The sequence below is a fragment of the Mustela erminea genome, chromosome 7 (assembly GCF_009829155.1).
Source record: "Mustela erminea isolate mMusErm1 chromosome 7, mMusErm1.Pri, whole genome shotgun sequence".
NCBI classification, from domain to species: Eukaryota; Metazoa; Chordata; class Mammalia; order Carnivora; family Mustelidae; genus Mustela; species Mustela erminea.
The window spans coordinates 59,086,369-59,113,893 of NC_045620.1; the positions used below are offsets into that span (position 1 = coordinate 59,086,369).

Consider the following 27,525-nt stretch of genomic DNA (forward strand, 5'->3'; position numbering starts at 1 on the left):
CAACTTACAACCCCGGTAAAGATTTAACTGCCCACGTGCCCAGCTGTCTTGTCCCTGAGTCAGCTGTAGCTAGCTCAGCATCAGAGCCCATTCTTCACAAAAGGGAAACTCAATCATGCCAGAATGAGCATTTGTTTATTTACAATACGAATTTCTAGAAGTCTCACATTATTCTTCATTTGGGAAACCCAGTTATAATTGGGCAACTGCTTACCAAGTAAAATGGGAATTACCAGCGAGAGTCAGATGGGTGAAGGCATCAGATTCCAATAACGTGGTGCCCCCTTCTTGAAAGTAGGGACAAACAAACAGCACTGGGTCCTCGGACGATGACAACTTCTTCTCTGGAGAGAGCTTGGATAGGAGCAATCCCCGGGCCTCCCTTTCTATGTTCCATTATTGACCAGTCCCCTTCCGATCAACTCATTCTTTCTTTCAAGGTGTACAAACATTTAATCATATTAAAATGTAGCCCTGGTAGCTTAAGAGTTATTTTGTCCCATCAACCATGGCCTGAGCCGAGAACAAAAGTCAGACACCCAATCGACTGAGTCACCCAGGGGCCCCTGAGCATTATTTTAAAAATAAAAATCCCTGGGCACCTGGGTGGCTCAGTGGGTTAAGCCGCTGCCTTCGGCTCAGGTCATGATCTCAGGGTCCTGGGATCGAGTCCCGCATCGGGTTCTCTGCTCCGCGGGGAGCCTGCTTCCTCCTCTCTCTCTCTCTGCCTGCCTCTCTGCCTACTTGTGATCTCTCTGTGTCAAATGAATAAATAAAATCTTTAAAAAATAAATAAATAAAAATAAATAAATAAATAAAATAAAAAATAAAAATCCCTGAACCTTGCCCATGGATAATCTGATTCAATGAGTAGAGGACAAGCCCAAAAAAGTACATAAAAAAAAAAAATCCATTGATCTTAATGTTGAGGTAGTAACAAAGTTGATCCTAAAAATCCACCTCTCTTACAGATGTCAAGTGCTTTTAAATCTTTGACCAAGACAGGTCCAGGCCAGGAGGAAAAATATTCCAGAAGAGTCCCACTGTCAAGAGGGTCCTGATGCTTGTGTCAGGAGGTAATGGTTGCAAGGCTGTAAGGTGGAAAACAGGATGCTTCAGGAAGAGTCTACAGAAGCCACAGAGAGGAACTGAGACTCACCATATCCTGAGAAGGCTAAAGCAGGACTTGGAAAATGGGTAATATCACAGTCAGAGCCAACTGAGATGGAGGGGACTGTGGCCTGGCAACCAATATCCTTTAAACAGAACAGAGATACTGTGAGGGGATTTTTTTTTTCCCAAATAGGCTTCATGCCCAATGTGGGGCTTGAAATCACAACCCTGAGATCAAGAGTCACATGCTCCACCAACTGAGCCAGCCAGGAGCTCCCTGAAGCAGGATTATTGTTAATAATTAAATTGTAGGGGCACCTGGGTGGTTCAGTGGGTTAAGCCTCTGCCTTTGGCTCAGGTCATGATCTCAGGGTCCTGAGATCAAGTCCTGCATCAGACTCTCTGCTCAGCGGGGAGCCTGCTTCCCCCAACTCCCTGCCTGCCTCTCTCTCTAGTTGTGATCTCTCTCTCTGTGTCAAATAAATAAATAAAATCTTCAAAAAAATAATTAAATTGTAGTCAGAGCCAATGTTAATAAGAGGATCATGAGAGAGAGTACGCAGAGTGTTGATTATACTTGCTGACACACATTAAATGAATAACTGTGTAATTTTTCCAGTAGCCCAATAGTTGATACACAAAATGAAAAACACTGGAGGTAGAAAGAACCTGGAAGCCATCCATCTAGTCAGCAGAAACTTCCTGAACTAAGACTAATACCTAAGGACCAGGTATTAGCCTTGCAAGTGGAAAAGGCACGGGGGTAGCTTTAAACTCTATAAAGATGAACTTTTCATTAATGGAATAGTAGGTGTTCAGAACTATCACCAATTATTCTGAAGGTGATGGCTGACAGACTAAGACGTGCTTTTGACAAACCTATGCATGTAGGGGACAAAAGCTAGAGTCAGGGCTTGACAATGAAGAACATCCCCATCCAATTCTCAAGTTGTCGGCTGGGATGTGAAATGGTCATGTGGTTTCATTGAACCACTAAAATCACGGCCCTAAAAAATGACTGAACCAATCTTCACTTCAAAGGATGATTCTCACAAGTTTACTACTGAGCCAAGCAAGCCAGATACAAAAAGCTTCGTACAATAGGACTCAATTTCAATAAAGTCCATAAGCTGGCAAAACTAATCTATGCTATTACAAGTCAGGGAATTCGGGAGGCATAGTTTTTGGTAGCTGGCAGAAGCGACTAAGCAGGGTCGGGCCTGGTTAGTACTTGGATGGAAGATGGCAGAAGCGAGCCTTCCGAGGCGCGGGTGGTAGTTTCATTCTTGACCTTGATCGTTGGAAGGAGTAGCCAAAAGGTGTGTTCACATTCTGATAATCAATCGAGATTGTCCAATTATACTTCATGCCTTTTTATACATACACAATACTTCAATGAAAACTGTTCATGCATTCCCATTCCCTGGGTACCCTTGGTACCCAGGATATACAAATACATAAAATCTCCTGTAAGTCAGTAATGAAATGGTAAGAAAGAATAAATTAACAGGGCAAAAGGTAGGAGTCAGAAGTTCAGAGGAGGATTCAAACGGTCAACAAACGTATGAAAAATTTGGTCCACCTCCTTAATGATGAAGGAAAAGCAAACTAAAACAATAATTAGGTAACAATTGTACCCACCAGACAGATTTAAAAAATATAAGTCTTATAGTACAAAGTCCCACATGAGGTTTTAGGGAGCCCAGAATATTGCACAGGAGAATAAAAACTAATATAAAATTTTTTAGAGTAACTTGAGAGCATCAATAAAACTGAATACCTTATTCATATACATACTCTACAACGTAACAGTTATAAAGCTAATCAGCATGTAGCCTAAAAAATTCACACACTGGCAAACGTGGGTTAAAAGAGAGGGATAAGCGGCACCTGGGCTGCTCAGTCAGTTAAACAGCAGCCGACTCATTTTGGCTCAGGTCATGATCTCATGGTCCTGGGGTTAAGCCCCATTTGGGCTCCATACTGAGCAAGGAGGCTGTTTGAGGATTCTTCTTCTCACCTTCTGCCCCTCTCCCCATGCATGCACACATACGCACTCTCTCTCAAATAAATAAATCTTTAAAAAAAAAAAAACGGAATAAGGACATTCATTGCCACGGTCCTCATGAGACAGAAAAGTAGAAACAAAATAAATGAACATGAAGCATATAATAGAAAGGATGAACAAGGCCAAACTTGATTCTTTGGGAAAAAAAATAATAGAACGGACAGCTCTCTTATGAGACTAGTCAAGTGAGGAGTGAGAGAGAAATACATCATAACAGGGATTAAAAGAAGAACCTCGGGGAGCCTGTGTGGCTCAGTGGGTTAAACCTCTGCCTTAGGTCAGGTCATGATCCCAGGGTCCTGGGATTGAGCCCCACATCGGGCTCTTTGCTTGGCAGGGAGCCTGCTTCCCCCTCTCTCTGCCTGCCTCTCTGCTTACTTGTGATCTCTGTCTGTCAAATAAATAAATAAAATCTTAAAAAAAAAAAAAAAAGAAGAAGAAGAACCTCACCACAGAATTTAGACACGAAAAAAGCAAAGATGACAAGCAGTTGTGTACCAATACGAGTATCTGAAATATTTAAGGAAATGAGTGATTTCCTACAAAAAAAGGAATCTTACAAAAATATCTTCAGGAAGAAATAAGAAACTGGCATAAGGCTTTCTCCATTAAAGAATCTGAATCAGCAGCTAAAAAGCTTTCCACAGAGAAAACTCATGACCCAGATGGTTGGACCGGCAAGTGCCGACAGGCAGAGAGTTACAGGAAAACTAATCCCATCTTAAATAAGCAGCCAGTGCCCCTCTGTGTCTAGGATTACATCTTAGACATTATCATCTGCCAGGACAGCTAAGAAAAGAGAGTGCTGGATGGCATAGAAAGGTGAGTTTAGGATTCCCTGTTTGCGTAAAAATGGAAGGACAAGGGTATGGTTTCATTTGCTTGTATAGCATTATACAGAGATAATGCAGAGAAGGCAAGTCCCTACCAATGGCAGCCACAGGTTAGGAAAGGTGTGATGGGCTCAGGGCAAATATAGCTCAGGAGTGGGAAGGACACTTGCCAGGGGCGACTTTTTATACTTTGGGATTACTGAATCACAGGCATGTAGTTTGCATTCTAAGAAATTAATTAATCTGTTCGGGGAAAAAAAAAAAAAAGGATACTGGAAGTAGCCTGAAAACGATTATTGTAGGGAGATGGTGAATCCAAGTGACAAAATATTATAAAGCTGTAATAACTATTAATTTTAAAAACAATAATTAGAGGGTAAAATTATCAGTAACCACTGGCAAACAAATCTGTCTCAGGTACACAAACCTCTTCACTAATACTGCCCGAAAAGAGCCAACTTCAACTAAAAAGCAGGTAAGTTTTAAAGAAAAAGAAAAATATCAAAAGGAAAACTATTTGGTTTTTTACCTTATACCACTTCAGTGAATCCAAAACACAACTCTGTGGGAAGTTCAGATGACAGGTAAGGCTGTTGTCCCTTCCTTCGTGAAGTATTTGTATTTGTTTGTATTCATCTGATAAAATCAGCTGGCCGTTTCCAGAAATATCACACCAGTCTTTTCTTAACACAGTGAGGTTAACGTGTATTCTGTGACAGGTGTCTGTGCCGCTGTAGGAAAAGGGTAAAATGGAAACCTCATGAACTCAAATAACCACCAGATCATCCAAAGGTGTTCACCTTCACCAAATCATCATCAAGACACTGAGTAAAGGGGCACCTGGGTGCCTCAGTGGGTTAAAAAGCCTCTGCCTTCGGCTCAGGTCATGATCTCGGGGTCCTGGGATTGAGGCCCACATCGGGCTCTCTGCTTGGTGGGTTTTCTGCTCAGCAGAGAGCCTCCTTCCTCCTCTCTCTCCTCTGCCTGCCTCTCTGCTCACTTGTGATCTCTATCTGTCAAATAAATAAATAAATAAAATCTTTAAAAAAAAGAAAGAAAAGACACTGAGTAAAGGCTCTGCCCCAGCCCAGGCAGGCTGCGGCTCACAAATCACTAATTACAAAAGGAAAAAAAAATGTTTCTGTTGCAGAAACGCTGGACCACACCTTGGCCAAGGGATCAGGCTGAACAGCACCAGTGAGGGGCAAATGGATACCACAAGCCTTGGGGTGCATTGTCTGCAGAGAACACAAACCACTTATGTGGTATTCTAGTCAAGAAGGCTCAACCTCAACCTACGCCTGAAGAAATATCTGACAAACCCAAATCGAGGGCTAGTATATAAAATAATTACAAGTACTCCTTAAAAAATGTCAACTTCGTGAAGAACAGACTGAGGAACTATTCCAGATAAAAAGAGACTGAAACGGTATGACAGCCAAATGCAATTCAGGAGGCTGGATGGGACCCTCCCCCGGAAAGAAAAAAAAAAAGGTATAAAGAAAAATCGAGACAATGGACAAAAATTAGCATATGAATGGGGAATTAGATCAAAATATCGTGTGGTGGTTGAATTTCTGGAGTAGGCTAACTCTTCTGTGATTCTATAAGAGAATATCCTTGGTTTTTTTTTAATTTTTTATTTCTTTTCAGCGTAACAGTATTCATTGTTTTTGCACCACACCCAGTGCTCCATGCAATCCGTGCCCTCTCTAATACCCACCACCTGCCATCCCAACCTCCCACCCCCGCCCCTTCAAAACCCTCAGATTGTTTTTCAGAGTCCATAGTCTCTCATGGTTCACCTCCCCTTCCAATTTCCCTCAACTCCCTTCTCCTCTCCATCTCCCCTTGTTGACAGCAAATGGAACACTGAATTATTCAGGTTAAAGGAACATGAGGCATACCGCTCAAAATTTGGAGGAAACACCGAAAACCATAATATTGTATGTAAATATACACAGAGGTGACCCTTGACCAACTCAGGCATTAGGGCCACTGGCTCTCTTGCACTCTTGAAAATCGCATATGACTTTTGACTCCCCTGAAACTGAACTCCTAATAGCCTACTCTTGACAAGAAACCTTACTGATTACATGAACAGTGGATTAACACATATTCTAAATGTTATGTGTAGCATATACTGTATTCTTAAATAAAGTAGGCTAGAGGAAAAATGTTAAGAAAACCACAAGGAAGAGAAAATACATTTATAGTAATGTATTTATCAAAAAATATCTGTGTATAAGTGGACATGTGCACTTCAAACCCATGTTGCTCAGGAGTCAGTCACATACGGAGAGAGAGAGTGAGAGAGAATTCTAAGGTAAATGTGGCAAAATGTTAAATCATGGGCAATGTAGATAAAGGGTATCTAAATGGGGGATAAATGGGGTTTCTTTATACTATTTTTGCAAATTTTGTATGAATTTGAAATTACTTCCAAGTAAAAATATGCAGTTGACTAAGTATGTTTCATCTCTGTATGTTAAAGATTTTTGAGAATTCACATTTATTTTATGACAGAAAGCATCTATGTCTACCTTCTATGAAAGGTTATCTTTCCCGGTTTATAACTCCCAGATTTATCTCCCAGATTTATCTGGGAGTTATAAACCGGGAAAGATAACCTTTCATAGAAGGTAGACATAGACACAGGCCACTATCTTTGGTGGGACTAATACGCTTTCTGGCTCACCGCAGCCCCCACCAGGCTCAATAGTCTCCCACCAGACCTGTGCCACTCCCCTACACTACTTCCCAGCACAGGGCTCAGCATGGAGGCAAAAACACAGCTGATGCTGATGCTGAAACACCATTAGGTCCCTATCACAGAGCCCTTACAAAAAGGGCTCAAAGGAGGTTTATTCCGATCTGGCTGTGCCACCAGTCATACACACTTCCCGAATTCCAATTAAGAAGGTAGTAGTAATACTGGGAGAAACAGGTTTTTAAGCTGGTCTGGCCTGTAACCTCATGACGGAGGTTTCCTCACTGGAAACCATCTGGTAACAATTAGAGAACTATTATTTATTCTTCTCATTGAATTTTCTACATTTATTAAGAATTTTCCTAAAAGAATTATATATGTATACAGTTATATACGGTATTATATTTTCACATATATACATTAAATATTTTATATATATTTATATAAAACTTTATATATTTTTATATACATATATCATGTAGAGATATATCAGAGAGAAAGAGAGCTCTATTTTAAATGAGAAACTTACTTTATAACACATTGGTAGATTCCAGAGTCCTCCTGTGTCAGGGGGAGAAACAAAATCCAGTTTTGCTCCTGGTGAATTCTAGACTGTGTGTTTTTGGATACTGGGATTTTGCTAGGATATTTATACCATGTTACATGTGCTTTCCCAGATGTTAGTGGTGGGTGTGTACAGTCAAAAGCAAAAGGTTGGCCTGCTGAAGGTGCCTCATTTTGCAGACTAACATCCTTGCATGCATCTAGGGAAAGAAAGGGGAGAAATCATGAAAGAGAACTCTAGCATTATTGATTATTAGTTTTAACAAATGCCTCTTTAAGGGGCGCCTGGGTGGCTCAGATGGTTAAGTGTCTGCCTGCCTTCAGCTGGGGTCCTGGGATAGAGCCCTGCATTGAGCCCTGCATCAGGATCCCTGCTAGGCAGGAGGCCTGCTTCCCCCCTCTCTCTGTCTGCCTCTACTTACTTGTGATCTCTCTCTGTGTGTCAAATAAATACATAAAATCCTTTTAAAAAATGCCTCTTTAATTTTCTAGCCAGTTTAAAATTTTACTGGAGAATCTCCTGTGTGGGAGTTTGGTAAATTTTCTGCTATTTGAAGACATAATTGGAAGTCCTTCAAATGTGTTCATGAAACACACCGACTTGTCCTCCCCATTTGGAATGATTTCTCTCCATCCATTCTCTTCTAAGACCCCGGATCCCCTTCATCCTTTTCCTTCAGAGTGAACATTCCTATTCTGAGCCTTCCTTGTCCCATTTCTTTCTGCTTTGTACCCAGGTATTTCACTCCGTCTTCACAAAAAGGTGTAAGTATACCATCCCAAAAAAGGACTGCTTAAAAAAAAAAAAAAAAAACTTCTCATTTTAAAGTTCGTTGCTACGGAATTGCACTGAAGAAACCGTGTTTCTTCTTGGAAGAAATGTTATGTTGATCGTTTGTGTGTTTTAACCCTGGGTCATAAAATGACCCTTTGTTATATAAAATGGTGTTATTTCCACGGGAGCATTTTGACTCCAGACTTCCAAATTTGCCTATTCCCCCACCCCCACCCCTCCAAAGTCACCTCAAAACTCAAAGGTGACCTGGAGGCTGAGCGTCAGAAGTTGGGAACTGAAACTTGCCCTTTCATCATTCGGAGGGAATTCTGTCTGGTCCCTTGGGGTAAGTTTTAACCACAAGGCTCTGGTGTCAGGAGATCCCCTGGGGGGGGGGGTCCTCACGGGGTTGAGGGGCGGAGTAGGGGGACTCTCTCAGAGCCACAGGGAGGTGGGTTAGGAGAGGGTAGCCTCTGAGGCCCAAGGACAGCGGAACCTAGAACCTACCTGCTCGGACAAAGGGTGGAAGAGCGAAGGACAGTCCGAAGAGCAGCAAGGCCAGCATCCCCCTGTTGGGTTAGGAGGAAGAGAGAAGGTGGGCGGGAATGGGGCACGGCAGGAGCGGCGACAATGAATCTCAGGAGATCCTAACCCAGGCCTCTGGAAGTCCCTAACCCAGGACTTCCCTTCTTCGTGGGGAGCTCCCCACCTCTGGCCCCACATTAACCCGACGTGCCCACAAAGTCTCCCTCCTCCCCGCCCGACCTGCAGAATTCCGTCTGGAGAGGGATTCGCGGGAGGGGTTAAGAGCCCCCGGGTCAGACAGTCAGGGTAGTGGCTGCAGCAAAGAGACCCCCAGCCCCGAGGTACGCCTTCTCCGCCATCGGGCAGCGAGGCGGGGTCTGCGTCCTGCGCGCGGTGGGAGACACGCCACCCACCCCCCGGATCCCCACCTGCACGTAGTTGCGCGTAGACTCCCCTGCGAGTCCCTAGCCTCGGGGGTCCTCCCGGGCCCGGCAGTCCAAACGGAACCCCCGCCACCCGCTCACCTGGGAGAAGCCAGCTCAGGCCGACCTGCCAAAGGTCGGCAGGAAAAGAGAAAGGAAGCAGGAACGCCGCGGGACCGGCTGGTAGACGGGAGCTGCGCACCTTCGCCCAGAGACGGAACCCGCTCCCCCAAGGTCGCCCAGCCGGTCCGGGGCGGCCCCGGAGTCCTGATCTCTGGCCTCCGGATCTGTCGCGTACCTGTTTGTCAGCCACCTCTTTCCCTCCACACCTTTCCGATGGTCCGCGCCCCACCCGCTTGGCTCAGTTGCACACTCCCAACCGGTGCCTACCTGCCCGACGGGCCTGGAGCGCGCAGGATCCCGTGGAGAGTGGAGAATCCTGCGAACAGGCACTGAACCCAGGCGTGGCGTTTCCATACCAGGCTACTTCCTTGCCACCGTGGGCAGGAACGGTGGCATCACACTAAGAAGTGGGTTTAAAGACGTGTTTCCTGATTTTCTGGCAGCTAACGAGTCTTTGGGCCGACCTGTCTTCTTAAATCTATTCCGAATTGTCCCCCTAAAGCAGTTCTTTCCTTTCGAAGCCCCATTTGAGCAGGAATTCTATGCTCTGCTTGGCTTATATGGAATGTCCCCAAAGTGGAATAGCTTCCATCCCAGTGGCTTCCAAGGAATAGCCTTTATCTACCTGATTCGTGTGGTCAACTTCTGTAAAGCAGACATCCCAGCGGGATCCTGAACCACCTGGAACAGGAGGTCTGGTCCTGTCTGAAATTTCTAAATAAGATAATATCAACCAGGACTGTTGCTCTGGCCATCAGGAAACACACCCAAAGAGATCCCCGAGGGGGCTCTGGGACTTAGAAAATATATATAAAATGCCAGCTCCATTCAGCAGATTCCCGGCCAACCTCTATCTGGTCGTAGTTGTAGTTTTAGAAACAGTGGCAGAAGCGGGACAGGAACAGGACAGGAGGAGTTCAGCATCTGCATTAACAGTAGCACTTTCTGGGATGGCCAGAGGCCAGGGGATGGTGTGCACATTTCTACGATGTTACACATTACTAAGGATACCAAAGTGCTTGTTTACGTGGGTTACATCTGCCAATAGTTACTACATTTGAAAGTAAACTGAAGAGCTTGTAAAACATTTATGTTCTTACTTATTTGTAATAACAGCAATAAACTTAACATAAATGTTACCGTAAATAGCATACGGTTTATGAAAAATATCCAAACTTTCCAAGGAATAAACCTAACCAAAGAGGCTAAGAATCTATACTCAGAAAACTATAAAGTACTCATGAAAGAAATTGAGGAAGACACAAAGAAATGGAAAAATGTTCCATGCTCATGGATTGGAAGAACAAATATTGTGAAAATGTCTATTCTACCTAAAGCAATCTACACATTTAATGCAATCCCTATCAAAATCCCATCCATTTAAAAAAAAATAGAACAAACAATCCTAAAATTTATATGGAACCAGAAAAGACCTCAAATAGTCAAAGGAATATTGAAAAAGAAAGCCAAAGTTGGTGGCATCACAATTCCAGACTTCAAGCTCTATTACAAAGCTGTCATCATCAAGACAGTATGGTACTGGCACAAAAACAGACACATAGATCAATGGAACAGAATAGAGAGCCCAGAAATAGACCCTCAACTCTATGGTCAACTAATCTTTGACAAAGCAGGAAAGAATATCCAGTGGAAAAAAGACAGCCTCTTCAATAAATGGTGTTGGGAAAATTGGACAGCCACATGCAGAAAGATGAAATTGGACCATTTCCTTATACCACACACAAAAATAGACTCAAAATGAATGAAGGACCCCAATGTGAGAAAGGAATCCATCAAAATCCTTGAGGAGAACACAGGCTGAAACCTCTTCAACCTCAGCTGCAGCAACTTCTTCCTAGGAACATCGCCAAAGGCAACAGAAGCAAGGGCAAAAATGAACTATTGGGATTTCATCAAGACCAAAACAATATTATTGAGAAAAGTTATATTGTTCTACATACTATCCCCTACCCCTACTTAGTGTTTGCAAATCTCTTTGATGTGTAACCTGAGAGAAGACAGCTGAACTCTCAGACCTTTTTCTGTATCAAATCTCTTAGGATAGAACCTGCCAGGCAGCTTCTGAAAATGTCCACTATACTCAGGTGAGAGAATGAGAATTAAAAAGACAAATAAGATCTGAATATTATCATGAAAATCATTTTGATTTCACAGATCTTGGGGGCATCCTTTGGGCTCACACTCCGAGGACCGCTTTGTTAAGTTATGAAAGGAGATCTTTATTTCTCCTAACATCAGCATTAAATGAGGTTCCTCTGCACGTGCACATTTTGCCAGGTTTGTGTCTTCCCCCAAAACAAAACAAAGGTGTTGCTATGGAAACTGTCAATTGATACCCATATAGAACTATTGTTACAAGCAGTATTAGAAGTTATTTCCAAATTTTTCTTAATTTTCATTATCTGTTTCAGTTTCTACCTTATGAACAAATGTGGATCACATCTTGCTTTTTACAGTTTGAGTATAGGCATGAATGCCAAGTCCAATCAGTATAGTTGCCCCAAATCTTATGAAGTTTTGAGGGGGTCACCCAGCCCCTGGCAGCACCTCTTATGGGACATTTCTGGTATTTCCCTTTGCAGGTGAGGCTCTGGACCAGAAACTGACACTTCAAGGGATGGGTTCTATGCCAAGTATGTTTCCTGATACATGGAGAACAAAGCACATGGCTTTGAAGGCAGAGGTCATGTAATGTGGGGGTGGGCAGGATTATAAACTTTACAATTAAAAACAACAGAAAACCAAAATATTTACTGCAGACTCTCAATTACCTTAAAAGTTTGGAGAAGTCTGATAGCATTGTTTACTAATGAGAAAAGGGGAGGAAGAAATTCAAACAATTTATTTATGGAGCTTCTACGCTGGCTTTGTTCCAGCCCTGAGAAAATTGGTTTTTGTGCAGGAACTTCCTGAATTCAATCACTTTATTCTTCTTCTCTGATTTTCACATTTTAAATTTTCCTTTTAAATGGGCATCATGCAATAGTTAACAGCTAAGTAATTCAAAACAAGTCCTAGGTCATGTGATTAAGACCCAGCCTCAGAAACCACGATGACCAAGTTTCCTGTACAGGTGTCTCTCCCTATTATCCTATTTAGTGCTTACCATTCTGGTGTGTGTGTGTGTTTGTGTGTGTGTGTGTGTGCGCGCGCGCGCACGCATGTGTCCCTTAAGCAATATAAAGTATGATAAGTAAATATTTTGAGTTGTTCTGGTTCATGCAAGGTCACTACTGTATGACTTACCACTGTATGAATGTACTGCGATTTATGTATCTGTCTCCTTTGGACATTGTTTCAAATTCATATTTGCTCTTAAAAATAGTGTAGTGGTCAGGTGTTGTGGTCAGGCGCCAGTCCGTTAAGTGTCAGACTCTTGATTTTGGCTTACGTCATGATCTCAGGGTTGTGAGATGAAGCCCGAAGACAGACTCTGCACTGAGCAGGGAACCTGCTTGAGATTCCCTCTCTCTCCCTCTCCCTGTTCATGCACCGCCCCCACCTCTTCCCCCTCCCCCCTTCCTCTAGGTGAAAAAAAAAAAAAATAGTGCTGTGTAAATATTTTTATAATGTTCTTTTGTGCGGATTTTTGAGAGGTTCTCCAGAGAGTAAAATTGCAGTGTCTTTGGGTAGGTGCATCTTTGTATTAGAAAAATCCCCCATTTTCCCCACATTAACATCCTTTAGAGGATAGGAGTTTCATCCTTTCATTTGGTAATGTCAGAAGGACTTTGCCTTGTTGCCAGTTTTGTTAGCCCAATGATGTAGAAGCTATCTTGTGACCTTGTGACTTTATTTTACATTTCTCTAATTCCTAGGAAGATGGGACACCTCTGTCTCTCTTCATTATCCATGCATGTGTCTTTCTGTGAATTGCTTGTGTGTGTCGCCCTTTTACCCACCTGGTTGCTTGTCAGTTTTTCATCTTGTCAGTTTGCAGGTAGCTCATTGAGTCCTACCTCTAGTGCCTCCTGTAGTTGATTGCCTTCAAAGGGAAGCACAAATGTATCTCGTTGCCCTCTTCCTGACCGGGAAGTCAAACACCAGAGGTGCCCCTTATCTATAAAATAGGGATGATTAGAGGTCATTTGTGAAAACCTCCTTGCAGAGTGTCTGACAGCAACAGAAACTTGATGAGCGAGGATACGGTTTATTCTCATCCTCCCACTGACCCATCCTCCTCACAGTCTTTTCCAGTTGCAGACATTTTTGCAATGGGAACATTTTTGGAAGTTTTATGCTGTTAGGCACAAGCCATGGGTAATGGACTCTTTCCAATTGTTTTGTTTTGTTGTTGTGATTGTTTTCTCAAGTGAAAGAATTCCTCCAAGGATTCATTGCCTCATCCTGAGAGCAGGTGTGAAACAACAGTCTCTGGGCGAGGGAGGCATTGCTGAGTTCAGGTTGGTTGAATTTTACCCTCAATCTAGTTGCTCACACAAGGCTGTGTTGCATATATGGAAGAGTATTAGGGCGGTGATTTGTGGCGAAGGTCTCACCTATGAATGTACATTTTACATAACGGACAGTGGCTTTTCTGTGTTCTAGTTAAATATCTAATGATTTCCCACTGAACCAAACCTGCACGTAAAGTTCTCCAGGGATAATGAAGCAGAAATAGGTTCTCGTGTAACAGGAAAATGCTCAGAAACCCAGATTAGGCTAGGGTGAGGGGGTGGAGGTTCTGCCCAGATCTTTATACCTTTAAGGTTCTTATGTTCTTACATTTGTCCTCCCCGGGAGACTTGAAATCTACAGTAGCAATGCTATGGCAGGCTGTTGTTGCTGAGATGACATGAACTTCCAGAGACGGACGAAGCTGCAGGGCAACAGCCTTTGGTTTCCTGAGGTCCCGGGCCGGCCCTCTCCCCCAGGCTCAGTGATCAGCTAGCTCCTGGGCTCACACGCTGAGCACTCACACAGCCCCTGCCACACACTGGAAGACATTCTTGAGTGCTGGAAACAGCTGTAGAGAAGACAGATCCTCTCAGAGCTTGTAGTCCCGTGGCTGGTGTGTGTGGGGACAATAGATATGGGAGAGTCACTGAGTAAGAGATGGTTTACGTATTCACATAATCATAAAGGGTAGGAAATATGATGAAATGATAGCATGCTGGAAAAGGCTTCACTAAGCAAGAGATCCCATAGCTGAACTGACGACAAGTAGCTCACCAAGTAGCTATCTGGGGAGAGAGTTCTCCTTCTAGTAGGGACAGCTAGCATAAAATCTCTGAAGGAGGGGAGCATTGGCACATTTCAAGATAAAATAAGACCTCATGCTACTTGACTTCACTTACATTAATTTCAAAACCAGGAAAAATTAATCTGTGCTGTTGATAGTCAGAATGGTGGTTTCCCTTGGGGCAGGGGCTGTATGTGTCTTGAGGGGGCACATGATGGAAATGTTCCAGTGTTGGGCATCTTCCTTTCTCAATTTAAATGCTGGCAGTGTGGATAAATTATGTCTGTAACACTTCTTGAAGCTGTTCCTATATGTTCTCTTCTCCAAATGTAGGTTATACTTGGATTAAAAAAATCAAAGAAAATTTCCCCTGGATGCTGTGTGAAGAATTGGTTATGAGGAGTGGGGTAGCAAGAGGAGAAACATGGCCCCAGGTAAGAGGCTACAGAGTAGACCAAGAAAGAGGTGATGTGGTTAGGTCTAGGTCAATGATGGTGGAAATGAACATATGAGGACCCATTTGGTATACCCCTGAATGTCTCTCTGTTCTCAATTTCAGTCTACCTTCAGTCTGATTCAGAAAATCACAAAATCACAGGACTGGAATAGAACTACAGTTTAGCTCTGTCTTGGGTAGAGTAATAGGCCCCCTCCTATACAAGGGGCATTGCATGGTGCAATCATCAAGATTTCTAAATCCTCACAATTTAAGGCCTTTTATGTTACACACACACACACAATCATAACAGCCTTCCCCCACACCCGCCCAGCACCAGCTGATCTGGCTCAGGCATTGCCTCCCACTAGAGACATCTGCTGTATATCACCTGGTTTAATCTTGCACCTGCTGTTTGGATTTCTTCATATCCCTGCTTAGCTTAGACTGGGAGGAATTCATTCTCTCCATGGCAGCCCAGTCCAGTTGCAGGCCTACTAGCAAACCAATCCTTCCGAATGGGAGGAAGAAATGTCATCCACTTAGGGATTATCTTTATACCCTGTGGGTCCGTAGAAAGAAGAACCTCGTCTTCCACATTGCCACACATCTAATGTTGCTGATGTTCCTACAACGGTCCTTTTCCCCAGACCAAGTACCTGACATCAGAGACTCCACCAAGTCACAAGGCCACTCAGCTGCTGGCTTATGTCCTGGCCTCTGACAAATGGAGGACATGGGACTTCCATCACTATAATTATAAATGTTCGACTTGTGTCGATATAACCTATGGTCTGACTGGACTTGGGTGCCATTTTGGCTTGTTCTTGCCCCACCTTGCTCATTCATTCATTCATTCATTCTAGAATTACTATACGAGAACATCATAAATACTTTTTTTCACTTTTGTTGCTGCTAAGCCATCTTACCGCACCTATACTTACACATTCTTTTATTGTAAGTGAAGGGTCTTACATTTATCCTTAATCAATGTCATCTGTTAACAGTGGTTGGTTAAAAAGATTACTTATCTGGGAGTTGGAACATCTGGGCTACATTCTTAGTCCTCTTGCTGATTAGCTTAGAGTTTTAAAGAATTTGGGGGTAAGGGTCACCCCCCCAAATGTCAATGCTAAGTGAAACTTTTTTTTTTTTTTAAGATTTCATTTTATTTATTTGACAGAGAGAGAAATCACAAGTAGGCAGATAGGCAGGCAGAGAGGAAGAAGCAGGCTCCCTGCCGAGCAGAGAGCCCAATGTGGGGCTTGATCCCAGGACCTGGGATCATGACCTGAGCTGAAGGCAGAGGCTTAATCCACTGAGCCACCCAGGGGCCCCCTAAGTGAAACTTTTGACCTCATTGTTTAATTTACAAAAAAAATATTTATCACAAAGGATAAATTTTTGCCTATCAAATTGACGAAGATTTAAAATGAGTATTTTCAGTGTCGCATACTTCCTGTGGGAAGGCAAAGCAAATGCATCTATGCAATTCAATTAGTGAAGAATCTGAAAAGATCCAGTGCCCTCTAGCCTACCAATTCTAGGAATCTATGCAAAGCAAATAATGAAGGAAGTGGGCAAAGATATTTAGGCAGGGTTGACTATTTCATTTTCACAACCAATGGCTAAAAACTGGAAGTAATCTAGCTGTCCAAACAAAGCAGAAAAGCTAAATTATGGACCATCCATTTGATAGATTTAATTGTTCCTCTCAGATCACATCTCAAATAATAGTAACATGGGCAAATATTTTTACTAAGTTAAAAAAAGTTAGGGAATTAAACTGCACATATTAAATGATCTCAGTTGTATCAGTCAAAAAACAATAAAATGTTAGTAATTAAGGGCACCTGGAGGGCTCAGGCTGTTAAGCATCTGACTTCTGCTCAGGTCTTGATCCCGGAGTCTGGGATGGAGTCCTGCCTCCAGCTCTCTGCTCAACGGGGAGTCTGCTTCTCCATCTCCCTCTGCCTCCCTCACCCACAACCCCATTGCTCATACTAACTCTCTCCCTCTCTCATACTCTCTCTCAAATAAATACATAAAATCTTTTTTTTTAAATGTTAGTTATTATTGGGTGCCTGGGTGTCTCAGTGGGTTAAGCCTCTGCCTTCCGCTCGGGTCATGATCCCAGGGCCCTGGGATCGAGTCCCGCATTGGGCTCTCTGCTCAGCGGGGAACCTGCTTCTCCCTCCCTCTCTGCCTGCCTCTCTGCCTAGTTGTGATCTCTGTCAAATAAATAAATAAATTTTAAAAAATGTTAGTAATTATTTTCTTAAACATTATATTTATTTGTCAGAGTGAAAGCACAAGCAGGGGGAGCAGCAGGCAGAGGGAGAAGCAGGCTCTTTGTTGAGCAGGGAGCACAATGTGGGGCTCCATCCCAGGACCCTAGGACCATGACTAATGCTCTGAGCCTAACGGACTGAGCCACCCAGGTGTCCCTAAGTATTTTTAAGTTGTAAGGTTATAAATGACTTTTTTCTTACTTGTACATTTTAGAAATTTTTACATTCTCTCAAACCAATATTGTTTTCATTATACAAAAAGTTTTTTTTTTCAATTCATTTTTAAAAAATGGTTCTGATACCAACAACTTGCAGAGGGATTCCTATCCCCGCTTGCTAACAGCCTCCCTAAGCCTTTACTCCCTAATTCCTGCATCATCAGGTTCCACCAGCCAACATTTCTTGAATGTCCTCCCACCCAAAATCTCTGATAACTCCCCTATACCATCTCCGAATGATAAAGAGCAGATATTTCAGTCAGGGATTTAAGACCTTCTATGGTACAAATTCATTTCCTGAAGTTCCATCTCTTCACACTTTTCTCTTTGGCTAGATTTAAGTGTTTTCTGATTTTGAAGTGTTCTCAGTGTCTGGTATAATGTGAGGCAGATAATCAGCACTTTTAAAACAATCCAAAAGTAAACTTGAGAGCAAAAATATTTCCCCTATGTTTGGGAATTTGAGGGAGGACATGGAGTCCAGCTTTAGGAAACAAGAAATCCAAAGAAAGCAGGATTACGGGACGTCCTCTAACAATAGCGTTCAAGCAGACAACCACCGTGCACGGCTGTGAAGGTGACGAGAAGCTCGACTCTGTCTGAGGCTAAGTAGGACAACTGAGGTAAGATACCTGAGGAGAGATACAGCAGCCGCCACCAGGCAGGACTGACTGACCACAGAGTGAAAGAAGTGGGTTCCCTTGGGTGCTGTTCCTCAAGCAATGCCCCCACCCCCGCATACTAAAGAAGTCCCAGGAGTCCCAGTCTTAGGCTATATTTAGTGAAAGGAACACTATGGAATGGTATCAGTGCAGCTTGTCCCTGATCCAGAAGAGGGATCCCAGTGACACTTGGGATCACTTCCAGGTCAAAGGTTCTGCGAAAAACAACTTTCACGGACTTTCACTCTCAGTCAATTCATCTTCCAATTCCCAGCACAGGCCTCAAGAACAACATCCTGTTCATCTAGATTCAAGTGGTACAGGCTCCACTGTACCACTGTACCACAGCTACAAATTCTCCTGACTGCTGGGTTCATGTTGGGGGTAGCCTCCTACCTGGGGCCATGTTTCTCCTCTTGCTGGCTTAAGGTGAACACACAGGGTCTGTGTGCTTTAATCAGCCAAGACCTGAGCAACATGTGTCAAGATGAACATGTTTTTTGTTTTGATAGGTTAATACTCAACTTTATTTTTTTTAATTTAGTTATTTTTTTTCAGCGTAACAGTATTCATTGTTTTTGCACCACACCCAGTGCTGCATGAGATCCGTGCCCTCTTTGGTTAATACCTACTTTACATAGTGTTCTCTGTTTCCTGTAACTCTTCCTCTCCCTAAAACAAATATGTGCACACGCACACACACAATCATATTTTGGCTGTAAAATAAATGTTGATACAGCAAAAGAAGATCCCTCTCACCTATCTCCCCGTGTACATTTTTTATGTGTGATCTATTTTTCCTATTTTATGAATTCTGGTTACTGCCGTGATCCATTTGTGCATCTTATCTCAGTGAAAAAGGAACAACTAGCCCCATCCCAATTCCAGAACATTCTCTTGCTACCTGCTACCCTCTCTGTGGCTTTCACGTCAAGCCCAACTCACCACACTCACACATTCTACCTTGAAATGTGTGATGAAAAGATTTTCTTCTGACAAATTAGCATGAGGAAATCTGACTTTATAACTCCATGATACCTATATTTAAAAGCCCCTCAATTAATATCTGGGAAACCTGCTACAATTGATCCTGGAACGATGCGCAGTTCAAACCTGCATTTTTCCAGGATGAAGTGTACATTAAAAATAACAAGCCAGATCCTGACTTGGTAAAACTGAATTAAATACAAGCTATTATCATTTTTAGAAGTTAACTCCAAAATGATATGCTTTTTTCCCTGCTCAGCAGGGAGACTGCTTTTCTTACTCCCTCTGCCCCTCCCCCTGCTTTTTCTCTCTCTAATAAATAAAATCTTAAAAAAAAAAAAAAAAAAAAAAAAAAAAGATTATATACCTTCCTCTCCCTCCACACCCAAAACCCCAGAATCTGAAAAAGATACATTCAGGATAAATGGATTTTTTTGTTGTTGCTTTATCTGATCAAAAGGCAAAATTAAAAATATATATATTTTGAGGTTCTTTCTCAGATGCTGGACAGAGGCTTTCCATGCATAAAAACCTTCAAACACAGGAAGTTCTATTTCACAGATGAGAAAACAGAGGTACAAACCAACAAAGTGCTTTGCTCTCGATTCAAAACTATGACAGTGCAGGAATTTATAACCAGGAATTTTTCTACCAGAGAACATCCCGACTAAGAAACATTTCCAAAGAGCAAAAAACAAACAAAAAACAAAGCAAAACAAACTGTATTCTGAAGAAGTTATTTGGTAAAGAGAAGAAAAATCCTCATTCAAAAAAAAAAAAAACCCACTTTTAATTATTTTTTTAAGATGATTGTTAGCATTGACATGTTTGTTTGTTAAAAAATATATTAAGTGGTAAAATAACCAAAATCTGGTGGAAAGCTCTCTGAATGTTTCTGGTAAGAAATTCTGTAGAGGCAAGTTTTCTGGATAGCTGATCCCCAAATTTTCAGAGGTTCTTGTATTTTTTCGTTTTTACTGAGAAATCCTCCAGGAATGTGTGAAATCCCTTTCTTTAGAAACCAGATATCCCTTCAAGTCCCTGGGCAGCAGAGGGCCAGTGTGAATGAGCATCAGTCACCGGTCCTCGGTGACACAGTAATGCTGATCCTCAGTCCTCGGTGACACAGTCACTCGGGGGTTGATGGGAGCAGGGCTCTTGGCCTCTGTGTCACACAGCTTCATCTGAGCATTTGTACTTTATTTTTCCAATGGTTTGACTTCCCACTTCCCTCGGTGTCAGCTGCCACTTCTGGTTTGCAGATTCTCTTATGCAATTCCATTCTATTTGCGGATTCTAATATGACCAAAGTTTATTCATAGAACTGCTACTAACCAAGCTTCCATTTACTGAGGACCTGCTGCATGTCAGGCACAGTGCCTGTCAGAAGATACCTCATCCTTCTAATCCTTATACAGCTCTATGAAGGAGATATTATACATTTTATAGGTGAGGAAACTGGGGCTCCGATAGTTTGTCCACATTTGCACACCGAGGAGGAGGCAGAATTTAGGGTGGGCCTTCAGACTCGGGGCTGACCTGCCTCCCTCGGGCGTGCTCCCTGGGTGCTGCCAGAGCCACCTGCTTGTGAGAAGAGCTGGGAGATGAGAACAGAGCAGCACTGACGGGCCAGGGCTCTCTCTGATCCCTAGAGTTCCTGAGCATTTGTGAGCTTGCGCTGTGGACACCATGTTGGCTGATTTCGTTCACTTCCAGTGTCAAAGGAGAAAAACAACAGAAACTTTTTGTAAAATGTAAAAAAGTCCATACAAATGCTGCCCTTAACTTTTTTGAACTAGTAAACAGCAAATAATTAATCCATTTTAGAAGCAAGCAGACAGGTAGACTGCCCCTGAAGCTACAGATGGGATTCGGGGCTCAGTGGCTGGCTAATGGCCTCCAAATTCCCCAGGCACCAGGGGTCCCCTCCCTACATCAGACCTGGGAGTGTGGCCCAGTAAGCCCAGGACATGGCCATGCAGAAACAGATTTTCATGAGAATATTCAATACCAGGTTTTGCCAATTTTATTGGAAAATAAATTCAATCCATTGACCAGTGATACATGCTGTACATGAATCAGGTGTTTTACTGTATAAAAATACTTGGTATCTGCTCATCATCGTATAAAGACATTTCTAAAAACCCTTCATTATTAACCAGTAAAAATATAATTTATCAAAAATACCACTGGAAAAAATGGCTCAATAACTTTTATCACAAATACACAAAGAGGCGGTAGGAGAAGGAAAATACAAATTCTGCTAAGCCAGTTTTCACTACTGGCGAAAGGCTTTCTTGGCAAACTTCCCTTCAAACACTTAGGCTTACCACCATCAGATAATGCAGTAAAATCTAATTAATGAGGAAGGCCTGAAAGGAAGAGCCTAGAAGAGGTTTTGGGGGAAAACAATAAAACAAAGGAAGTTCCCAGAGTACTAAGAGTGTCGCTCCTTCCTCCGGAATCCTCCCCTGGGAAATGGGAGTGACATGGTGACATGCGCTTTCCTGTCAGGGCTCCTCCTGGTCCCAGGCACATCCCTTGATTCTTGTCCTTCCCTGAACTCCAGGTGCAATGCCACTGGTAATTCTTGGTCGGTCTCCCTGCTCCTTATTTTTCTCCCCAACTTTGCTGCTAAGTCTAGGTTTCAGAATTGGCTTCCTTGGTGCAACACACGCAAGTGTATTTTATAGATGACAGACTAAAAATCATCAGCAACCTAGGTTTTAAGTAGCTGATAGGCCTTTTGGAAGGACAGCCCCAAACCCCAGCCCTGTGTGTGCTGCCAAATAAAAATAAGGCTATTTTTTTGGAAACAGCAGTTCCAAAACCGTGCTATTACTCGAGGCTGCCAGCTCAGATCCAAGAGAAAGCAGGGGGAAAGTGAAGAGGCAGAGCATTCAGCTCTGTTTCTGTCTAGCTCTGACCACTGTGGGGGACGGGGATACATTGCGCCAGTTTGCGTTCAATTGTAACAATGAACATTAAAAATAAAAAAAACAGAAGGCCTGTCCATGTCCATCAACCTTTAAAATGGGGCAAGTGGCATGTGAACTGGCTTTTCAGTTTTCAGGGGTTTCTCTAAGGAGTACCATCAAGTTCTAAAAAATAGTTTCCTATACCAAAAATCTAACTTGCTTTCACTTTTAATTCACTAAGAAATATTTACCTTTCAGGAAAGAATATATGAAAGCAGAAATAGTTTTCAGAAAACCTAACCAGAATTTTCATCAATTCCAACACTCAGAAGTTTAGAATTTGGTTTCTTAAATGCAAGCCTTCCTAGACTCAGCCACCATCCTGGAAAACAATCATTTCTTCTCACAAAAGAGCTAGGGGTAGGACTGAAAGGGACATTTACTGACCCGAAGTCAAGTGTTCAAGACGCCACTACACTCAAAGCCAGCAACACCGTTGTGAGCCCTAGGTCCGACAGCACTAAGAATGTATTTTTTTAAAAAAATAGGTCACTTGCTCTCTCCATAACATTAGGATGATTATGAAACTTAAATCTGATCATCTGTGGGCATTTTTCAATAAGAAAGCCCTACCCAAATCTACGTCAAGTAGGCAAATTACTTGGAAGGCACCCAGGCGAGGAGAGACACACCCACAGCCTCCCGAGCCAAGAGCAGAGTTTCCGGCTGGAGACAGAATGCCTTCTCATAAAGTGACAGCCAACAGACTAAGTGCTACCAGACTCAGAGGAGAGAGCTGGTGTCCTAGGGCAGTTTCCTGGGGAAATCTCTTAAAGAAAGAGAGCTGGAGTAAATTTCAAATTTCATAAAACTTTGGTCCGCTGGAGAAAATTCGAGAAGGCATTCTGGTCAGAGGAGACAGGAGGAGAAGCAGATATGGAGGGAGCAGGAGTGGTGGGCATGAAGGCACACAAGGCTGACTTGGGAATTCACACAGCAGGACGGTGACGGGAACAGCCATGCAGACAGACCGGGGAAATAGGGCGTTGGCTCCTCAACCAGGAGGAGCCCCGCAGAGGGCTTTTAGTAAGAGCAGGAGAGCTTTTAGTAGAGCAGCACTTCATGCAGGACACCTAATCAATCTGTGGGCCTGGAGTGTGGCAGAGAGGAGGAGGAAGTGACTTGGAAGCTGTCCTTCCAAAGCGATGAGTCCAGTGGAAGGCAGAAGAGGAGGGTAGCACAGAATGGTCATTCCAGCGAGGGAAGCATGCAGAGCTGGATCAGGTCTCTGCAATTCCTGCTTTACAGTCTCTCTCTCCAGCACAAAGCTAAGGTTATTTCAAAAACATGCAATCCTGAAGAATCCCTCTTTTCACTGAAATGAGAGTTATAAAGGTCTGTAAAATGAAATGCGGTCTTTGGAAAAGGAGAGCTGGCTGTCGATGCATATGGAAAAGTGCGAAGCAAGTGGAAAGTTCTCCTACCCTCATCTGTGAAATACCAGTCTCATTTTGCCAAGGAAAGCCAGTGGGGGGGGCGGGGGCAAGGAACCAGGCAGTACCCAGACTGGGCCACGGCCCCACCCTTGGACTGTAGACAACTTCATAAAACTGTTTATAGATGCTAAATATTTCCTGCTAGTTCTTCCCTCTCATTTGCGGTCCTGGTGCCTGTTAGCAGTCCAAACACTCAGGCAGGGCATCTGTTGCTTTCTAAAAGGATTTCCAAGCCCTCAGTTCTGAATTGGGCTGACCTGCTATCACCACCACATTCTGTTCCCTTAACGATTTGATTCCAGATGACCTCAGGGATAAGGGACACCACAGGTGCATTTTATGACTGTACAGTCAGTGGGGGCACAGCCCAGCCTACAATGCCTGAAGACGGGAGTCACCCAAGGAACTCTGGGCCAAGCTTCTCCCCTGCTACCCGAGAGGCACCTGCACCTCCTTCTGCAGTGTTTTCTTAGAGTCTGGCCTTGTGGCCCAGGAGAGAAACTGGGGTTTGGATGAAGGGGGCTGCGGCTGGACTGGCATATTGTATCTGACGTTCTTCCAGAACCTTGTCTTTGCAGACCATGACCCCTCTCTAAAGTCCCCTGACCAGCGTATAGCCCCATGTTTCTGCCTGATGAATTTAATGGTTTCTGGCATTTTTTCATAGTCTTGGATTTTCTCCAGTTCGAGCAGGACAACTTTAATTCCATCCTGAACAAAAGCATTGTACATGGCTATCTGCTCTTCAGATGAATTCCCCAGGCAACCCAATCCTGTTGCTTCTGGGACCAAAATGACAATCAGTCTTCTGCTTTTCCTTATGTTTTCATTAGTGACGTCAACAATGTCTAAAAACATGAAGCACAGTAAGAGTGAGTAAAATTTCAATTAATAATCATTCTCTCCCAAACCAAAACCCCACAAGGTTTTTCCCACCCCATCCCTTTTGTCTTCTAATGCTCTTTTATCCCATCCTTTTTTTTTTTTTTTTTAAGATTTACTTATATGAGAAAGAAAGAGAGAGCATGAGCATGGGAAGGGCAGAGGGAGAAGTAGACCCCCCGTTAAGCAGGGAGCCTCTTTGGGACTCTATCCAAGGACCCTGGGATCATGACCTGAGCTGAAGGCAGCTGCTTAACCAACTTAGCCACCCAGATGCCCCCTCTTTTTTCTCATCTTAATTAAGATGAAAGAAGTTTCTGATTTTATAGACCAGCTCAAAACCTGACCCACAAACCTGAATATTTCATTTAGGACTCAATCTATTTCTGGTAGAAATATTAAAACCTTAAACCATTTGATTTCTTCCCCTCCTGTGTTGCTGTCTCAGGTGGAAAGTAACTATTGGATCTAACTAGTTGTGAAGTTTTCCAAAACTAAATAAACTTGGTTAATTACTCTACCAGCAAAATATGAGAAAAGTAAGTATTTTGCATTTAATAGATGCGAAAATCGCCATCACACACCACCAAGGAGGTTCTTAAAAAGGCCAAATCTGTGTACCTACACCGTGGTCCTTCTAGAAAGATGAAACCTAACTTTAGCAATTATTATTATTATTATTTAAAATTTCTTTTCAGCGTAACAGTATTCATTGTTTTTGCACCACACCCAGTGCTCCATGCAATACATGCTCTCCATAATACCCACCACCAGGCTCCCCCAACCTCCCACCCCACCCCCACCCCTTCAAAACCCTCAGGTTGTTTTTCAGAGTCCATAGTTTCTCATGGCTCACCTCCCCTTCCAATTTCCCCCAACTCCCTTCTCCTCTCTGTCTCCCCTTGTCCTCCGTGATATTTGTTATGCTCCACAAATACGTGAAACCATGTGATAATTCACTCTCTCTGCTTGACTTATTTCACTCAGCATAATCTCTTCCAGTCCCATCCATGTTGCTACAAAAGTTGGGTATTCATCCTTTCTGAAAGAGGCATAATACTCCATAGTGTATATGGACCACATCTTCCTTATCCATTAGTCTACTGAAGGGCATCTTTTTCTTTCCACAGTTTGGTGACCATGGCCATTGCTGCTATAAACATTGGGGTACAGATGGCCCTTCTTTTCACTACATCTGTAACTTTGGGGTAAATACCCAGGAGTGCAATTGCAGGGTCATAGGAAAGCTCGATTTTTAATTTCTTGATTATTTTTACAACGAAGACTTTTACTCTTTTCCACGACACACTCACCTTCCCCAACATATGCATCCCTTCCATAAATGAACAGTTTATATCCATACTGTTCTTCTAAGACCTCAGGCAAGACTTTAAACACAAAAATATCCGAGGGACAGGTGGACCCTTCCCCAAGAGTCTTTGGATATAGTATGTAAGCATCATAGATCTTTCCATCTGAAGCTAGAGGAGAAAATATGAAATATTTAGATCCAAAAAAGGAAAGAATTGGTAACATCAGTCTTCCCAACATGCAGTTCAGAATGAATTATGAATTTGTGTGTGTGTGAGCGTATGAATGAAGCAGCTGTACCAAAAATACAGTAACTTTTTAAAGTGGTACTCTCCTACAAGTCTCTTTTATTGTGTCTCACTCTGAATGTATTCTTTATTACTGAATGGCCTCCTCATGGGCAGAGATTCTTTTCCTCTTGGCCGGGGAACTATCCTTAGCAACCTGGTCTTATCTTCTTTCCTGTGTCTTAGCCTTGAATTCTATCCATTCTTCCTTTTATGTAGTATCGTAGTATTAATTTTTTTTTTTGCAAGGTTTAAACAAAAGAGAAAGCGAGAGCTTCCCTGATGCATGAAAATCATCGTTTCTTTCCTCTGAAGGCAGATCGTGGGGACATCTATGTCCTACCCAGCAAGAGGCCAACCCTCAACATTACTAAACTGGACCAGCAAACAAATGCTCTGAAATGTCTGTTTATCCCTCTGTGAGGAACACGAAAGCAGGAACTTGCAAAGCAATGCTATTCAGCCTGTTCAGTCCCCAAACAATAATGAAGTATAAGAGTAACTACTATGCTTGCTTGTATATGCCACTTTTCATTTTAAAATTTAAGTAAAAAGTTTCTCATTTATCTTCTGTTATCTCTTAACTACCCCCTCTCTCCAACAAGGAAAAGTTGCCCAGAATACAAAATCATACCTTTTTGGGGGAGAAAAACATAGCAAGAATCCCGGTACCAAAGCACAATGTCAACCTTGAAGATTTTGTAGATGAAAACAGAGCATGTAATTATTACTGTTAACATGACAAATACACCAATCGTGTGCTTCCTGAAATCAGGCACTATAGCAGAGAAGAGGAAAAAAAGATATTAGAACCAAAAGAATTAAAAATTTGGACATACTAAATTAAATATTATCATCTCAGAGAAACCATTTTGGGGACTGTTCTGCCATCCCAAATCCCAGATAATATTAACGTATTCATTATTATCACTTAATAAAACATACTAATGTACAAAGCCATCTAGAATTGATACTTTATAAAACTGAGGTGCACTGTATTAAACTTCCACCTAAATTTTACAATGCAGTTGACCCTTGAACAGTACAGGTTTGAAATGCATGGGTCTTTTTTACAATACAGTTACTTTTTTTTTTTTTACAATACAGTTACTATAAATTATGATTTCTTAATAACATTTTCTTTTTTCTAGCTTACCGTATAGTAAGAACACAGTATATAATATACATAACATACAAAATATATATTAACTGTTTATTGGGTCAAGAGCAAGCTATCAGCAGTAAAGTTTTGGGGACTCGAAGTTATACTCGAATTTTTGACTGGGATAGAAGTGCTGGTGCTCCTGACTCCCATGTTAGTCAAGGGTCCACTATATACGATAACACAGAAAAAGTGCCAAAGCGCATAGGATAGAGCACTTCAGAGTAAAACAAGTCAAAGTCACTCAAAACCCTACAGAAGTTTCTGGAGCTATAAGAATCAGGTGAGGAAAGCTGAAGTCTAGGGGAAAGGAAAGAAGGGGCTTAGGAATGCCAAACAGAATGTGTCACTCTTCCACATTCTTCTAGCTTCATTCCCTCCAATGATTACAGTGGAGGAGAGGCAGAGTAGCAAGGTGAAGGAAAGTAAGGGGGTATGGTGTAGAGAAGAAAGATGAAAAAAGTGCCTTCTAAATGTCAGGGCTCATGTAGGCATCCAGAAGAGAGAGTCTAAAAGCTCTATTATTTTAATTTCCCAAT

The 27,525-nt window shown here is 42.6% G+C and overlaps 2 protein-coding genes across 7 annotated transcripts in view; both read right to left on the minus strand.

Annotated features, from left to right (window-relative positions):
• IL1RL2 (interleukin 1 receptor like 2) overlaps window positions 1–13,120 on the minus strand; it is a 42,442-nt gene extending 29,322 nt beyond the window's left edge. The window contains exons 1-6 of one of the 3 annotated variants that reach the window (XM_032351725.1): window positions 13,057–13,120; window positions 9,759–9,838; window positions 9,401–9,533; window positions 8,571–8,632; window positions 7,254–7,488; window positions 4,544–4,745 (exon numbers count right to left, since the gene is read on the minus strand). In XM_032351725.1, the coding sequence (XP_032207616.1) occupies window positions 4,544–4,745; window positions 7,254–7,488; window positions 8,571–8,628 (495 nt within the window). In that variant the 5' untranslated portion in view covers window positions 8,629–8,632; window positions 9,401–9,533; window positions 9,759–9,838; window positions 13,057–13,120. The other 2 variants (XR_004287676.1, XM_032351726.1) reach the window with 2 other exon arrangements.
• Window positions 13,121–20,933: 7,813 nt separating this feature from the next.
• IL1R1 (interleukin 1 receptor type 1) overlaps window positions 20,934–27,525 on the minus strand; it is a 79,435-nt gene continuing 72,843 nt past the window's right edge. For all 4 annotated transcript variants that reach the window (XM_032351729.1, XM_032351728.1, XM_032351730.1 and 1 more), the window contains 3 exons: window positions 26,459–26,602; window positions 25,540–25,707; window positions 20,934–24,192 (listed from right to left, as the gene is read on the minus strand). In XM_032351729.1, the coding sequence (XP_032207620.1) occupies window positions 23,774–24,192; window positions 25,540–25,707; window positions 26,459–26,602 (731 nt within the window). In that variant the 3' untranslated portion in view covers window positions 20,934–23,773. The remainder of the gene's footprint in view (window positions 24,193–25,539; window positions 25,708–26,458; window positions 26,603–27,525) is intronic.